This window comes from Schistocerca cancellata, chromosome 4 (genome assembly GCF_023864275.1).
Source record: "Schistocerca cancellata isolate TAMUIC-IGC-003103 chromosome 4, iqSchCanc2.1, whole genome shotgun sequence".
NCBI lineage: Eukaryota > Metazoa > Arthropoda > Insecta > Orthoptera > Acrididae > Schistocerca > Schistocerca cancellata.
In genome coordinates this window covers 102,390,493-102,407,775 of record NC_064629.1, presented here as the reverse complement: position 1 = coordinate 102,407,775, position 17,283 = coordinate 102,390,493, and the positions used below count along the sequence as shown (strand labels likewise).

The 17,283-nt window shown below is 43.2% G+C and overlaps 1 protein-coding gene across 1 annotated transcript in view; it reads right to left on the bottom strand.

The window, feature by feature from the left end:
- LOC126183666 (succinyl-CoA:3-ketoacid coenzyme A transferase 1, mitochondrial) overlaps window positions 1–17,283 on the bottom strand; it is an 88,934-nt gene that overhangs the window by 35,958 nt on the left and 35,693 nt on the right. The window contains exons 4-5 of the mRNA XM_049925819.1: window positions 8,285–8,541; window positions 774–942 (exon numbers count right to left, since the gene is read on the bottom strand). Coding sequence (XP_049781776.1) covers window positions 774–942; window positions 8,285–8,541 — 426 coding nt within the window. The remainder of the gene's footprint in view (window positions 1–773; window positions 943–8,284; window positions 8,542–17,283) is intronic.

Below are 17,283 nucleotides of genomic sequence, written 5' to 3'. Positions count from 1 at the left end.
GTGTTAGGACTACCTTATTTCTGAACTCATTTTTGTCAAATGATCATTTAATAGAAGCTCTACATATGGACAACAATATTTTAGCATGGTAATTATGCAGTAAATAACTGAAAATCTCAGACACTGCTAAAAAAAATGCTGCCAATCATAGACAAATAAATAACTGTGCTACACATGTTGTCTGTCAATTTCCATGAAATGCCCTAACTGGTCTCTAAAAGACTGCAGCTAAACATTGAGTATATGCGTAGAATACAAATCATTTCAATTCAGTTCAAGAGATAAGAAAATTATAAGCTCAGTGGAATGTGTGGTCAAAAATGTACATAACAACAGTCGAGTACAGATACAGACGTTCCTAACAACTGGCGTAATTTCAAACAACTGTCTTCCAGGTATGTTAATAAGCACACCATTGTCCAGTAATATATTGACCACCACAGTATAACAAAACTATACTGAACAAGAAAATAAAATAACACATCAACACTTTTAAACTACTGGACAAGCAACAGAGAACAGTGAGTACCAGCAAGAAAATTAATATAGATATGTTTAAAGTTAAAGAGAGCATATCATATAAGATACTAAAGCTCTACCACTGTTCCCCAATATATTCAACAGATTCTTTGAAATCATAAATACAAAGCATTATTTTAAGTAAACTGGTGTCTATGGTATTAGACTAATGATTTAAAGAGTTTTCAAACAATAAAAAGCAAACAATATATTTTTATTGTGTTACTTCTGCCAATGATTTTGCATTTTTTTACCTCTATCCTCTTTTCATAATTCTGTCCAGCAATTACTCGATCCACGTAAATACCAGGAAGATGAACTTCATCTGGGGGAATCGCACCAAGTGGTACTAGCTCTTCAACTTCAGCAATGGCCAAGCGAGCAGCTTTACACATCGCTGGATTAAAGTTTCGAGCACTCTTCCTAAAAGAAAAAGAAAGATTAATTTTTATGCAACACACAGTTTGAGGTGATTTCTTCAAAATACAATGAAAATAGTTTTACAACTAACTGAAATTTTACAATATGCAAACTGAAGAAGTCTGTACTGATTTTTCTTTTTTACAGGAAGGAAGGTCAACTCATCTCTTCATGTGTTTCATTTCAAATGATCATCAAGCATATTCAGAGGTCTGACCTTTAAACGTGATACACATTCTTTACAGATTTTTAACAGAATAATTTTTGGTTATTAACAGTTCTAGCAATCACGCCAACAATGCAAAGTAATAAAACAGGTTGTCCTTTTATCAGGTGTAACCTGTTAAAGAAACTCTTAACAACACCTGGCAGATTGTGGTAAAAGGCAACTTTTATAACTGTTCACCAACTACATACATCCATCCATCCATCCATCCATCCATCCAAGTATTTAATGGAAGAAGCACATGAAAGAGAATGAGAGGGTAAAGGGGAAAAGGAGAAAACTAAGATGAAGATGATGATGATGATGAATAAGAAGAAGAAGGAGGAGGAGGAGGAGAAGGAGAAGGAGAAGGAGAAGGAGAGAGTAACATCCTACTCACAATCATGCTATTATACACCAAGTGCTAGTTCAGATTGGACAAAGATGGAGAGGTAAATCAGCAATGAACTTTTCAAATAAAACAGTGTAACTTTCACCTTAAATGATTTGTGAAAACCGCAAAAAAAACATGGGTAGTTTGACAGGGATTTGCAGCCTTCACTTCCTGGATGTAGGTCCAGTGGAGCATTGTGGCAGTATAATTGCCCCCAAGTCATGTTGCTGATTTATTTTTCTTTAAAACAATGTTATGTTCTACTGAAATTTATGAGAATCTTTGCTGGGAATGTGTAACAATGTTAACATTTAGGAGGGCATGACGAACTGCCCCTCCAAGCCAAACCTGTGGGGAGAGCTAACTCCCACAATCCACATCAATGCCAACACTGTACAACTCAATAATACCTACCTCAGGTTGGGCAAATCCACAGTCTTCCCTGTTATCACTGGGTAGCTCTCACTGAAGGTCAAATAATGTTAGAGACAAATGATTCAGATCTATGTAGTATGAAATAGTCTTCACAAATCAGCAGGTTGAGAACATTTGGGAGAGTGTGGAGGGCTGCCCCTTTGGGCAAAACCTACTAAGGGGATAGTAACTTATGTTCAGAGATGTATATCCTTCACATAATGATTCTCAGTAAGCAACTCCCTTGAGGAAACCAAAAATACATTTCACCCACCCAAAACCACTGAAATTGAGAAGTAGTTAGGTGCAGTTGTGGTTGTTAAGGGTGATATACCTTTGATAAAATATTAGTTGTTTACTCCAAGAAGACTTGCATCTTGGTGGCTGAGGGAAGTAGCTGTTTCATTAAAAGGCAAATAGCTGTGGCCACTGCTGACAATTTTTTTTAAGAACAGCCAATACAGTCAACCACAGTTAGTAGACAACAGTGCTTCTACACACACTTAAACAAAAGGTGACATAACACACGAAGATCACAAAAATGTTGTATGTATTTGAAGCTGAAATAGTTTCGATTTGTTGATATCTACAATAATGATACTCTTTGTGCACAGTATTGAAAGCAAAGGTTGCTAGTGACTGGGGCAAATGAATATCAATCCAACATCCTACTTATACTGATTTCTGCCAAAAGATCTACTCTCATCAGCTATGGTGTGATACCTCTTCCAACAAGAACAATAATAAATACACAGCTACATATGCTCCCATGTGGAGTTACACTCATTCAGAAATTCTGTGACTGCATCATTGACTGCCATATAACAGTGTAGCAGACTGGCCAGAAAATTTCTGTCAATTTCATTTTCTTGGATACACAGGGAAGATAATATGTAATCTTTGTTACCTATTATTACTGTTAGTCATTTATTTTCACTATGGTAGTCAATCTATGGTTTTCGCTAGTAATTATAACAATGCTGATCATTTGCAAATGCAGTCAACTACATAAACAGTGATTGGCATTCACGCATTCAGCTTTATACCGCTCAGCTCGTATAGCCCCATCCCTTTTGTCTGCAGGAAAGTTTATTTCTAGATGTGACGGGGATTCCCCTGTCAGAGACATCACATACACTATGCACGCATTCAAAAATCAACTTATGATCAATTCAGAAATCAACTTAGAATTTGTTCAAAAACGAAACAGTGATGCATTTCAAAATCATATGAATAATTGATAGATCAACGTGTGCTGGATGCTAGGCGCTCTGTGAAACAAGGTCTTTTTCCTCAATAATATGAATAAGTTAGTAGATATTTAGCTTTCATACCAATGTGTTTCCAAACTTGTGCAAGCATGTCAGGAATTTTACTTACATAATTTCACTAGTGGTCATATAGTGAAATTAATTATATTATTCATCAAGCTTTGTTCTACATATTTTTGTGTTTTAACCATCTATATGCTTGATTTCTGAGGCATAAATGGGGAAGCAGATCATTATTCACACATATGTGTACAGGGAAACTAAAATCCTTCATGTGATTCTTGAGTTTCTCCCGGCGTATTTGATAATCAAAATATCCACGGGTGTACTGCCGGTCTACAGTGTCCAACGGGCACAATATTTCAGCGATCATACATGTCGCCATCATCAGGTGAACTGACGGACTGAGCTCTTGTGAATGTGCCGGTACGGAGATCCCTACGCTATGGCTGCTCAGGGGGAACTGGGTTCGGTCACGGCGGCGACTGATTTAAATACCCTCTGCCCACGGCGCACTCCCTCCTCCGTCCGCGACACGGTCGCGTGGTGGAACAGATTGCGGTGGCGTCTGAGATGACGTCGATGTGATGGCTCTGTCCGCCATGGTCGTCACAACTATACGTTTGCTCGATTTACTCTTGATTAACCCAATCACTGGTTCCCAAGATTTGCTAAGATTATAGCCACAGTCACGGTTTATGAGGTCGTCATTGTTGCGAATTTCGATGGCCTCTCTAACAACGCTGTCCCAGTATCTCGACGTCAGTACCAGAATCCTCATGCATTCATACTCCATAGCGTGATTTTCCGACAAACAATGTTCAGCGACAGCCGACTTGCTCGGATACATCAGTCGAGTGTGCCTCTGGTGTTCAAGGCATCGATCCTCGACGGTACGCATCGTCTGACCAATATACGACTTGCCACATTGACATGGAATCTGGTACACGCCGGCCTTCCTCAAACCGAGGTCATCTTTGGCGCTCCCCACCAGTACACTAGTTTTATTCGGAGGACAAAACACAGTTCCGACCTGGTGTTGCTTCAAAATGCGGGCAATTTTCCCCGAGAGTGCGCCTGTATATGGAATAAACACAGTGCCTACCTCCTCCCTCGTGATTTCATCCATCTCCACACGTTGTGCTGTAGTGGTTGGGCGGAGAGCACGTTGAATCTGCCACTCTGAGTACCCATTTTTTCGAAATACAGTTCTCAGATGTTCCAATTCATGGGGTAGACTCTATGCATCAGAGATAGTGTGTGCCCTATGTACTAGAGTTTTAAGTACCCCATTCCTCTGTGAAGGGTGGTGGCAGCTGTCTGCGTGCAAATACAGATCAGTGTGCATTGTCTTACAATACACCCCATGACCTAGGGTGCCGTCAGCCCTTATCTTGACCAAGATGTCAAGGAAAGGTAATTTACCCTCTGTTTCTGTCTCCACAGCGAATTTGATGTTGGGGTGTATGGAGTTTAGATGTGTAAGGAAGTCAAGGAGTTTATCCATACCATGTGGCCAGATGACGAACGTGTCGTCCACGTAACGGAAAAAGCAAGTAGGTTTCCATTTGGATGACGACAGGGCTTCCTCCTCGAAGTTCTCCATGTACAAATTCGCTACCACTGGTGAGAGTGGGCTACCCATGGCGACTCCCTCCATTTGTTCGTAGTGTTCTCCATTAAAAAGAAAATACGTGGAAGTCAAGACATGCCTAAAAAGTTCAGTGGTCTTCTCGTCAAACTTCTGACTAATCAATTCTAGTGACTCTCACAGGGGTACCCTCATAAACAAGGGAACGACGTCAAAACTCACCATGATATCTGACTCATCCAACCTGAAGCTATCAAGGTGTTTAACAAAATCCACAGAATTATGGATGTGATGAGGGCATTTACCCACATAAGGACTTAATATTCCCGTCAGGTATTTGGCCAACAAATATGTAGGATATTTTGATTATAAAATCCTTCAGTTTCACAAGCTAGTATTTTATAAGCCAAATTTATACTCTTAGAGGATGGTAAAGAAATACCTGACTGTCTTAAAACATTTCAACCAAACTTCATGAACAGATAAAAACAGTATTCGTGTGCAAAAGATGCTAAAATTAGAATGCTGAGAGTCAGTGAGCATATATAAGAATCTAGATAGCTTATGTATTAACAAATACAGTAAAACCCCATTTTTTACACTTTTCAGCAGACTGACCCAAAAAAGTGTAAAATGCAGGAAAGTATAAAATACAGGAAAGCATAGGAAATACAATAAGCAAAATCGAATAAATTGCTCTTTATATTTCTGAGCTGTACATTGTCAGGGTATGCTGGACATCATTAGTTTCCTATTTTTGCCCCCTTTTTAGCAACCAGTGAACACATGATGGGTGTGAAGATGGAACTATCATCCATGCAGTGCTGTTGGAATTGAAATTAGTGGGCAGAGTTTTCACATTTTTGAAAAACCTTGGCTTTTTGAATTTACCAATTACCAAGGGGGGTAATTTTTCAGATCCATCAGCACTGACCATAAGTAAAACCGTTATCCTGTGCTTACTCAGTTTCCCACCATGGTATTTCTCACCTCTAAAACATAAGGTCTTACTTGGTGATGCATTATAAGAAAGACTAGTTTTGTCAACATTAAAAATATATTTTGGATCACAACCTTTAAAGATATTTTTCAGTTCTTTTTTCCATTGGTCCACAGATCCACAATCAATATTTACACTTTCACCACAAAGCTGGTTGTAAACAATGTTATGACAAGTTTTAAATCAACTGACCCAACCATTTGAGGCTGTAAAGTTGGTGATCCCCATTTTTTCAGAAAACAGAAGTGCCTTTTCCCTCAGTATGTTGGCGTCAAGTGGAAGTCGGAATGCTCTCATGCTAATACACCACTGTGCTATGAGTTTATCCAAATAATCATAAACTGATGGCTGAATGTATGTATGCTTTTTTGCCATGGAACCAGACTGCTGGGCCGATTTTTTAAAATCATGTTCAGGCCGGAAGTGAAAAGTCTTAGGTTCTCCGCTAATTGAACTAGTGACCCAACATACAAATCTACACATTGTAGAAGCATCATTTTTTCTTCCAAAGAAATACTGTTCATCTTTTCTAACCAGTTTACTCGCAGACACTGATTCAAGTTAATACAGAACGTGACTTTTACACAAGTGCGTGTGCGCTTATTATTACCAGTATGGTTAATATTTTTTTTTTGGGGGGGGGGGGATCACTGTTAGAATTGCAGCTCTTGTTGCATTCAGAGAGGTACTCACTATATGAAAAAGGCAGAATACAAATTTTACTGACTACTGTTAATGAAGTTCAATCTAACGGAGGATTTTGTTTTAGATTTCTTAAATAAATATGCAATAACCATTTTTATCTTTTAATGCAAGAAAACTTTTTTGCCTAGTTCTTTTCGTGACAGGCTGGCACAATTCGGAACATCTCCTGTCTACTGTATTCTGTTTTCAGCTGTGACAACTTAAATGATCTGATGGTAATGACTCTAGCAGCAACCTTCATTCTGGTCACTGTGTTTTGTTACAACAGCTTTAATTTAACTTCACAGTCATCTACAAAAATAAACACCACTTTTGAAGATGGCTGTCTCTACAATGGGCTTTCACAAATTGTTGTTGCTTCCATGTGAAATACGCTAATCCGTACTAGGCACGCAGTCTTAGGTTGGTTCAACCCGATGTCAGACATAAACGTTCCTACTCATGATGCTCTTTAACATGACGAAAATTTCCGCCCTCTTTCTCACCCAGGACATCCCCGAGATTAATGACCTCCTTGTCGGCAACAAGCTGCGGATTTTGTGCCTATTCTTCTGTGTTTATGGAGACCGCCAATTTTAGTGTTTTAATCAATATTGTGTTATAAGTTTTATTTACTGTAATTTTATAAAGATTATCAATAATAAGTCTCACATTAGAACATGAATATCTTTTTAATGTGGTTTCATTAAAGACTTTAGCTTCTGTGTTTTTTTTACACCATTGGACACGATCAGAACAATGAAGGAAATGCACATTTGTCTGTGTTAGCTCTCGGCCGCTGCCTTCGTGATCATTACAAAGCAACTCAGCATACTTGCCCAAACTTCTAGACACAGACCCTATAATAAAGGCCGCTGTGACCCAACACACAGATAATGTAAATCTTGCTTACTGCATGAACGATATGTTACATGATCAATAACCTTTTGCATAGTCAGCATTTTATGCTTTGTTCCAAGGCTGACTCTGAGCAGGAATATGACGTACTTTTGGCAGAAATTTGTATGAAAATCAATGTTAAAGGTTGTGATAATGTAAAGGATAGCTTAAAATGCATAAATTTTTTAAATATGGAATTGTTAATGATGGAAAAGCATTCTATTCAGTGAATAGGACTTCTGTTGGGACCGACAAAAATGAATGTAAAAACCAGGAAAACTTAAAATGCAAGAACATTACTATTGACTTCCTGTACAAGTATACCATAGATTAATTGTTTCAATGGTATTTTTATGCAAAATCTAAACTTTAACACTATTCTATCTAGCACTAAATAATTGCAGCTAAAATAGACCATCTGTTTTTTTTATGTAAGTATTACCTCTGAGATTTTATGAAACCTTAAGTCTTATTACACAAAAATTCATATTGCAATCTGTTAATAAAATGCACTTTTATTGGATTTCCCATGTTTACTATTTCACATCTAAGATGGGATCACAGAGTTTGACACCTTAGAATCATTAAACTTTTAAACATATATATCAGCTGTCATCAATCATACGAGTAGGATATTTTGGCGTCTCTCAAAACTGTCTGGAAACATCTGGTTGCAAAATCTCAGTTAACTTATCTAAATGCATGGAAACATTTTCCATCTGTTGCTAAACTCTTTGTTAAACAAATGATAGATGTGCAATCATATTAACTGAATTGAACTTTTAAATAATGCATGTCCTGTCATTTTTAAGGGGCCCCATGATGATCAAGATGCAAAAATGAACATGTATTACGAATGTGTAATGGTTATAAAACATAAGTATACCTAAATATTAGATTTCCAACAGGGTCAGCTTTCCAGGCCTTTACAATTGCATAGTCACCAGTTATTGCCTCTTCCAAAATATAATTTTTCCCATCAAAAGATGCAGATGCTCTCTTTTTGCTTGCTATTTCCACTTTCCCAGAAGATGAGTATTTAATAGGAGCACCTCCTTCATGGACTAATGTCCCATAAGCAGTGGGTGTGTAAAAGGCTGGTATGCCAGCTCCTCCAGCTCTGATACGTTCTGCGAGAGTTCCCTGAAAATACAACAGATAACATTATTTTATGTTTACACCTGGCAGTTCCACTATGATGACATTAGTAGGAGCAAAGGATAAAGAGCTGAAATTTGTTTGTTCCTTCTAGGAGTATATATTTCTGAATACTGCAGATAAGTCTTAAATAAGCTGCCTAAACAGAGAACAACAATGAAATACACAAAGCCCAAATAACTGTGTGCTGTGCTTTTCATTTCTTAGCTGAACAACATCCACAACACTTCTTTCAGTTACGAGGGTAAGTCAATTACTATCCGCAATTTAGTTACATTTTTGTTTATTTTGGTAGTACTGTTGTTTTACATTGATAATGCATGCTTTATTTATTTGTTTTTATATCTTTGCAAGTTTCAAGCTGCCAGGTTAGTTCCATTATCACTGCCACACTGTTAACCACGGCTGCTCCGTTGTCTATTTGCACCAAAGAAGAGCAACATTCAGTGATCTGCTTTTTGTGACCAGAAGGTGTATCAGGGGCCCAAATTCACTGAAGACTTTCGGTGCAGTATGGGAACAGAGTTTTGCCACAACGGAGTGTCTACAAATGGGTTGAAAAATTCTGAAATGATTGCACAAGTGTTATGCACGATGAAGGAGCCGGACAACCGTTTACCACGACAAATGAAGAAACCATTGAGTGTTCGTATGAAATGATTCTCTTAGAAAGACTATTAACTATTGACGAAGTGGCATATTGTCTGCAAATTAGTCACAGTTCTGCCTACGAAATCATCCACAACAGACTTGGGTTTCATTAAGTTTGCGCAAGATGGGTCCCAAAACAACTCACACAGTTGCACAAACAAATGCACTTGGACATCTGCAAAAAACATTTGTATTGCTATGGTAATGAAGGGAACAACTTCTTAGGGTCATTGCTGGTGATGAAACATGGATCCATCATTAGGAGCTGGAGAGTAAACGGCAGAGTATGGAATGGAAACATCCAAATTCGCCGTGCAAGAAAAAGTTCAAGACCCTACAGTCTGCACGAAAACTGATGCTTACAGTTTTTTGGGATGCACAAGGTCCAATACTGGAACATTATGGGGAAAGGGGCACAAAAATAAACAGTGTACATTACACTGAGATGCTTACTGCCAGGCTAAAGCCTGCAATTCTAAGCAAATGCCGAGCATTGCTGTCAAAAGGTGTTGTGTTGTTGCATGACAACGCCCGTCTGCATACTGCTGAAATGCTCCAGAAACTCAAATTTGAAGTACTGGATCATTCTCCATATAGTTCTGATCTTGCCCCTTCTATCACTTGTTTAGTCCACTCAAACAGGTATTAAGGGGCCGTTGATTTGCCTCAGATGAAGCAGTGAGAGAAGTGGTGCATTCCTGGCTCACAGCTCCACTGAGAACCTTCTTGTATGAGGGCATCAGAAAGCTTGTACAATGATGGATAAGTGAATTGAACGCAAGGAGATTATGCTGAAAAATGATGTTCTTGTGAGTTTCCTATTTGATTACAATAAGATTTTATAACTACTTTGCAGATAATTATTGACTTACCCTCATACATGCTATTCAGTACACATGATGTATTTTCTCAAGTCTTATGGATGCTATTCTTTTGTTGGTACTCTTAGTTACATCATCAGCAACGATATATTCTCACTGTTTTCACTTAAGTGGTAGAAGTACTCGTAGTACTTTGTGTTTACGATATCAATATCATTAATATCATTAATGAACACTGTTTTAAAGAAAAACATATAATTTACATGCTCTCTAATCAGCAAGTGTGTGTGTGTGTGTGTGTGTGTGTGTGTGTGTGTGTGTGTGTGTGTGTGTGTGTGTGTGTGTGTGTGCATATTTTTCAGAATTGACAGTTTTTTTTTTTTTTTTGTGGTTTTAGGGCGCACAACTTCAATGGTCATTAGCGCCCTGACGACATTAAGAATGCACCGCGAGGCACATGTTTAAAACAACAACTAAAAGGGAAAACACGATAAAAGACAGACTGACAGGCATAGGATTAAAAAACAGCATCATCAAATGTCCTTAGTGAGGTTTGTCAAATTGATAAAACGAAGAACACGAGCAGCTGCTCGTGGGTCATCCGCTAAAACGGCATCTAAAGTACATGCCAGGTTAAGATCGAGACGCAGTGCGTTAAAATCCGGACAGGACAGTAAAATGTGGTGGACCGTCAGCAATTGCCCACATGGGCAGAACGGCGCCGGCGCAGCCGTCAGCAGATGGCGATGGCTGAACCGGCAGTGTCCAATTCTTAACCGGGCCAAAACTACCTCCTCCCGCCGAGAAGGGCGTGAGGAGGACGTCCAAGCCACGGGAAGAGGTTTCAAGGCCCGAAGCTTGTTGGCTGTAAGGGCAGCCCAATCGGCATGCCACAGCGATAAAATGCGCCGACAAATAACCCTGCTAAAATCTGATGAAGGGACACAACAAGAAGCTGTCCGAGGCTGGAGGACCGCAGCCTTGGCCGCGGCATCTGCAGCTTCGTTCCCAGGGATACCGACATGGCCAGGGACCCACATAAAGCTAACCGGAGAACCAACGTCCACCAGCTGCCGAAGAGAGCGTTGGATCCGGTGCACGAAAGGGTGAACCGGATACGGATCACTGAGGCTCTGGATGGCGCTCAGGGAATCGGAGCAGATGACATAAGCAGAATGTCGGTGGCGGCAGATGTAAAGAACAGCCTGGTAGAGGGCAAAGAGCTCAGCTGTGAAGACCGAACAATGGCCATGGAGCCGGTATTTGAAACTTTGTGCCCCGACAATAAAAGAACACCCGACCCCGTCATTGGTCTCAGAGCCATCTGTATAAATGAAGGTCATATTGATGAACTTCGAACGAAGTTCCACAAAACGGGAGTGGTAGACCGAACCGGGGGTAACCTCTTTTGGGAGCGAGCTGAGGTCAAGGTGAACGCGGACCTGAGCCTGGAGCCAAGGTGGCGTGTGGCTCTCGCCCACTCGAAAGGTTGCAGGGAGTGAAAAATTAAGGTGTTGAAGGAGGCGACGAAAGCGAACTCCAGGGGGTAGCAGGGCAGAGACATACAACCCGTATTGACGGTCGAGAGAGTCGTCAAAAAAGGAACGATAAGACGGATGGTCGGGCATTGACAGTAGCCGACAGGCATACCGACAAAGCAGTATATCGCGCCGGTAGGTGAGTGGCAATTCGCCAGCGTCAGCATGAAGACTCTCTACGGGACTAGTATAAAATGCTCCGATCGCAAGTCGTAAACCCCGATGTTGTATGGAGTTGAGGCGGCGTAAGATGGATGGCCGTGCAGAGGAGTATACGAAGCTCCCATAATCCAGCTTGGAGCGGACGATCGATCGATATAGACGAAGTAGGACGGTTCGATCCGCTCCCCACGACATACCACTGAGAACACGGAGGACATTTAAAGAACGGGTACAACGGGCGGCAAAATATGACATGTGGAGACCAGCTAAGTTTCCTGTCAAATGTAAGGCCTAAAAATTTGGTTGTCTCCACGATTGGGAGAGCAACGGGACCGAGTCGTAAGGACGGTGGGAGAAACTCTTTGTAGTGCCAGAAGTTAATACAGACCGTCTTCTCAGCAGAAAAACGGAAGCCATTGGCGACACTCCAGGAGTAAAGACGGTCAAGAGAACGCTGAAGACAGCGCTCCAGGAAACACGTACGCTGCGCGCTGCAATAGATGGTAAAATCGTCCACGAAAAGGGAGCCTGATACATCAGCTGGGAGGCAATCCATTATTTGATTGATCGCGATGGCGAAGAGAGCGACACTCAAAACTGAGCCCTGTGGCACCCCATTCTCCTGGCGAAAGGTGTCTGACAGGACAGAACCCACACGTACCCTGAACTGTCGATCCATTAAAAAGGAACGAATAAAAAGAGGGAGGCGACCGCGAAGGCCCCATGTATACATGGTGCGGAGAAAGCCCGCCCTCCAACAGGTGTCGTAAGCCTTTTCCAAATCAAAGAACACAGCCGCGGTCGGGCGCTTCCGCAAGAAGTTATTCATAATGAAGGTTGACAAGGTAACCAGATGGTCAAGAGCAGAACGGCGCCTACGAAATCCACATTGTACAGTGGTAAGTAGGTGTCGAGACTCGAGCAGCCAAACCAATCGAGAGTTAACCATTCGCTCCATCACTTTACAGACACAGCTGGTAAGCGAGACAGGTCGATAACTGGAAGGCAAGTGCTTGTCCTTCCCCGGCTTAGGAATCGGGACAACAATAGACTCGCGCCAGCATGCGGGAACATGTCCCTCAATCCAGATGCGATTGTATGTACGAAGAAGAAAACCTTTACCCGCAGGAGAAAGGTTCTTCAGCATCTGAATATGAATAGAATCAGGCCCTGGAGCGGAGGACTGTGATCGGCCAAGTGCGTTTTCGAGCTCCCGCATGGTGAATGGGGCATTATAACTTTCACGATTCGAGGAGCGGAAGTTAGGTGGCCTAGCCTCCTCTGCCTGTTTGCGGGGGAGGAAGGCAGGGTGGTAATGAGCGGAGCTCGAAACCTCTGCGAAAAAGCGGCCGAAGGCATTGGAGACATCCTCAGGGGCCACAAGGACGTCATTCGCGACCGTCAAGCCATAAACTGGTGAGTGGACCTTAGTGCCAGATAGCCGGCGCAGGCTACCCCAGACAACAGAAGGAGGAGTAAAACTGTTGAAGGTGCTTGTGAAAGCAGCCCAGCTGGCTTTCTTGCTTTCTTTAATAATACGACGACACTGAGCACGTAATCGTTTATAATTGATACAATTCGCCACTGTAGGGTGGCGTTTAAAGGTGCGTAAAGCACGTCGACGAGCACGTAAAGCGTCTCTACATGCTGCTGTCCACCAGGGGACTGGTACGCGACGTGGAGAAAAAGTAGGGTGAGGGATGGAATATTCAGCAGCAGCGAGAATGACTTCCGTGAGGTGTGTGACCTGACGATCGCAGCTTGTGAAGGTTTGATCCTGAAAGGTCACCCTGGAAGAGAAGAGCCCCCAGTCTGCCTTGGAGATGGTCCAACTAGAGGAGCACGGAGAGGGGGTATGCTGCAGGAGATGGATAACACACGGGAAGTGGTCGCTCGAATATGTATCAGCAAGTGCATACCACTCAAACCGGCGTGCAAGTTGGGGAGTACACATAGAGAGGTCTAAATGGGAATAGGTGTGAGATTTGTCCGAAAGAAAAGTAGGGGCGCCAGTATTGAGGCTGACAAGATTGAGCTGGTTGAAAAGGTCTGCTAACAAGGAGCCCCTCGGGCAGGATGCTGGAGAGCCCCAAAGGGGATGGTGGGCATTGAAGTCTCCAGTTAACAAAAATGGTGCAGGTAGCTGAGCAATAAGTTGCATCATGTCTGCCCTGGTAACGGCAGATGACGATGGAGTGTAAATGGTACAAAAGGAAAACGTAAAAGTGGGGAGAGTAATGCGGATGGCAACTGCCTGCAGGCCGGTGTGCAACGTGATGGGATCGTAGTAAATATCATCCCGGACCAGCAACATAACCCCTCCATGAGCTGGGATACCTACCACAGGGGGTAGGTCAAAACGCACACAGGTGAAGTGTGCCAAGGCAATTTGATCGCATGGGCGTAGCTTCGTTTCCTGGAGGGCTACGACGAGCGGACGGTGCAAGCGGAGCAGCAACTTCAAGTCCTCTCGGTTGGAGCGAATGCTGCGAATATTCCAGTGAATAAGTGCCATCGTAAGAAAAGGAAGAAGAAAGAAGGGGGTCACCTCGAAGGCCGCTGAGGGCCTGGCTTCGAGCGAGCACTGCCGCCGCTATCAGTAGGCGGACAGTCCTCGTCCATTGGGTCTATAGGTTCATCGGCCATCTTGGGAGGATGGCCGGGAGGGGGAGCTTCCTCCGCCGGTGAATGGCCAGATGTTCGGCTACCAGCGGTGCGGCCAGGCGAAACGGATGACGGCGTGGGGCGGCAACCGCTGGGTGGTGCAGGAGAAGAAATGCGCCGTGGCGGAGAAGGAGAACTGTGCTTCCTATGAGCCTTCTTGGAAGGACGTTTGGTGGAAGTACCGGTCGAAGGCTGGGAGGTCGAGGTACGTAGAAAGTCTGCACGGGATGGTTCCTTCTTGAAGGCCCGCACATCGGACTTTTGGGTCTTAGTCTTAGCAGAAGCTGATGAAGGGGCTGGTGTCTGTGGGGTGATGGGAGGAAGAGGAGACGTCGACCGCGCGATCTTAGCACTGGCCGAACGGACGACCGTGGTGCTGAAGGTCAGATCGCATGTCTGGGTTGCCACCTCCCGGGTAGTCCGAGGAGAGGCGAGGACAGTACTGTATTTCCCCACTGGGAGCAGTGTGGGCTTCCTACTAGCCAATAGCTTGTGAGCAGCCAAGGTGGACACTTTCTCTCTGACCCGAATTTCTTGGATACAGCGTTCTTCCTTATAGACAGGACAGTCACGGGAGGATGCGGCATGGTCACCCTGACAGTTCACACAACGAGGAGACGGAGGTGGACAGTCACCCTCATGGGCATCCCTGCCACAAGTGACACATTTAGCCGCATTGGAACAAGACTGTCGAGTGTGATTGAAACGCTGACACTGGTAGCAGCGCGTAGGTGTCGGGACATAGGGGCGAACAGAAAACCTCGTAGCCCGCCTTGATGCGCGATGGCAGCTTAACACTATCGTAGGTCAAGAAAAGTGTCCGGGTCGGTACAAGGTCATTGTTGACCTTCTTCATGACCCTATGGACAGCTGTCACGCCCTGCTCAGCGAGGAAAGATTGAATCTCCTCGTCAGTCAATCCGTCGAGGGAGCTAGTATAGACGACACCATGAGATGAATTCAAAGTTCGGTGGGCCTCCACCCGGACAGGGAACGTGTACAGGAGTGTGGCCCGAAGCAGTTTTTGTGCCTGAAAGGCGCTCTCAGTTTCTAGTAATAAGGTACCGTTACGCAACCTGGTGCAAGATTTGACAGATCCGGCTATGGCATCTACGCCCTTCTGGATAACGAAAGGGTTGACAGAGGAAAAATCCTTTCCGTCCTCAGATCGAGAAACGACGAGGAACTGTGGGGCAGGCGGTAGTACTTTTGTCACTGTTGGCTGGTCACGTTTCCGTTTTTGGGTCGAAGTCGAGAGAGATGGAGTAGAATCCATTGCGGAGGAATCCCCCATGATTGCCAGCGTCTGCGATGACGCGCTCCTTCCTTGTGGGGACCCTCTCAGAGGGCACTCCCGCCTTAGGTGAATGTTTACACCTCAGGTCACACCTCCCGAGAAACAGACGGAGGGACCAATCGGCATGGTCAGAAGGTATCAGCTCAGGCAATTACCCCTCCCCGGGCCTGGCCTTTACCAGGGGGTACGCGCGTGCCTTACATGTCTACCCAGGGCGGGGAATTACGCGTTACCCCGTCACCGGCTACGCGTGCGAACGCGTGGGTCGGCCTTCAGGCACGCACAGGGAGGAAGGAAGAAGAGGAAAAAGAAGAGAGAGAGGGAGAAAGAGGACAGACTGTCTCAAACGCCAAGGCGGAGACCAGAGAAGGCAAGGAGAAGAAGGCAATGAGAAGACAAGGAGAAGAAGTCAAGGGAAAGAGTAAGAAAGACAGTCAGGTGGAGAAGAACAAAGAAAGGAACCAACCAAAGGAAGGAAGAAACGAGAAGTGAAAAACCAAAAAGACCACAATTATAGGTCGTGGAACCGTCCGTCTCCGGACGCAGGCGCTAACTACCCCCGTGAGGGGGATGGACTCCTTTTAGTCGCCTCTTACGACAGGCAGGAATACCTCGGGCCTATTCTAATCACCGGACCCGCAGGGGGGAGAACTGACAGTATGATCAGTAGCGACCAGACAATGTAGCTTCAATTTTTGGAGACCTTCTTATCTAATAATAATAATAATTATTATTATTCTTATTTTTAGTTTGTTTGTAACTGAAGAGATATACAAACTTAAAAGGTTGTCACACTATATGCTGGAAGATGAAGTCTTAGTGCTTTGAAATCGACTGTCGAAGAAGAAGTGGTGACTGAGGAGCTGTTTTACTGGAACATTTGCTTTTGCAAAAACTTCAAGAGTTTTCTTCCAAAATGGTCATTGCTTGTTTTCTTCTGTTGGCTCTATGTGAGATTTCAACAACTGATTGTTTCTGTTGTCAAGCAGCAGCATGTTCCCACCAGCGAACAGAGTGCTTTTCTGATTTAAAGTGTTTCTCAACATTATTTTTCTTTTCCCATCCAATTTGTTAATTAAAAAAATCTGCACAACATCGATTTCGACATGTCATGGGCATTCAGTCATGCAATGCATACTTGACAATGCTACAGATTGAACTGACAAGGTACTTAGAGTACACAGAGAACAATTATGACTTTATTTGCATGTTAGGGAAACATTTTCGGCACAGTAGAAATACGTTGGCAGGTTCTGTTTTCCAGTTACTGTAGTGCAGAGTATGAACACAAGAATCTGGCAGTCAGACACAAGCATAAACAAACTATAATTAATGAAGTAAGAAAGGAAAACAATGAGCAATGCACAACACACAGTGTTTGGTAACGGCTGGTGTGCAATTGCTTACTGATATTGGCAGTGTCATAAACAAGGTAGTTCAGGCCTGACATCTACTGGTATACGAAGCATCTACAGTTCAAAGCACCTGCTGCCTAAAACTGTTACATCAACTTTTGAATTTGAGCTAGCAGACAAACATATACATTTCTTTGTTCTACAAAGCTAGGTCCCACAGCTGAAACCCTATGTTGTAT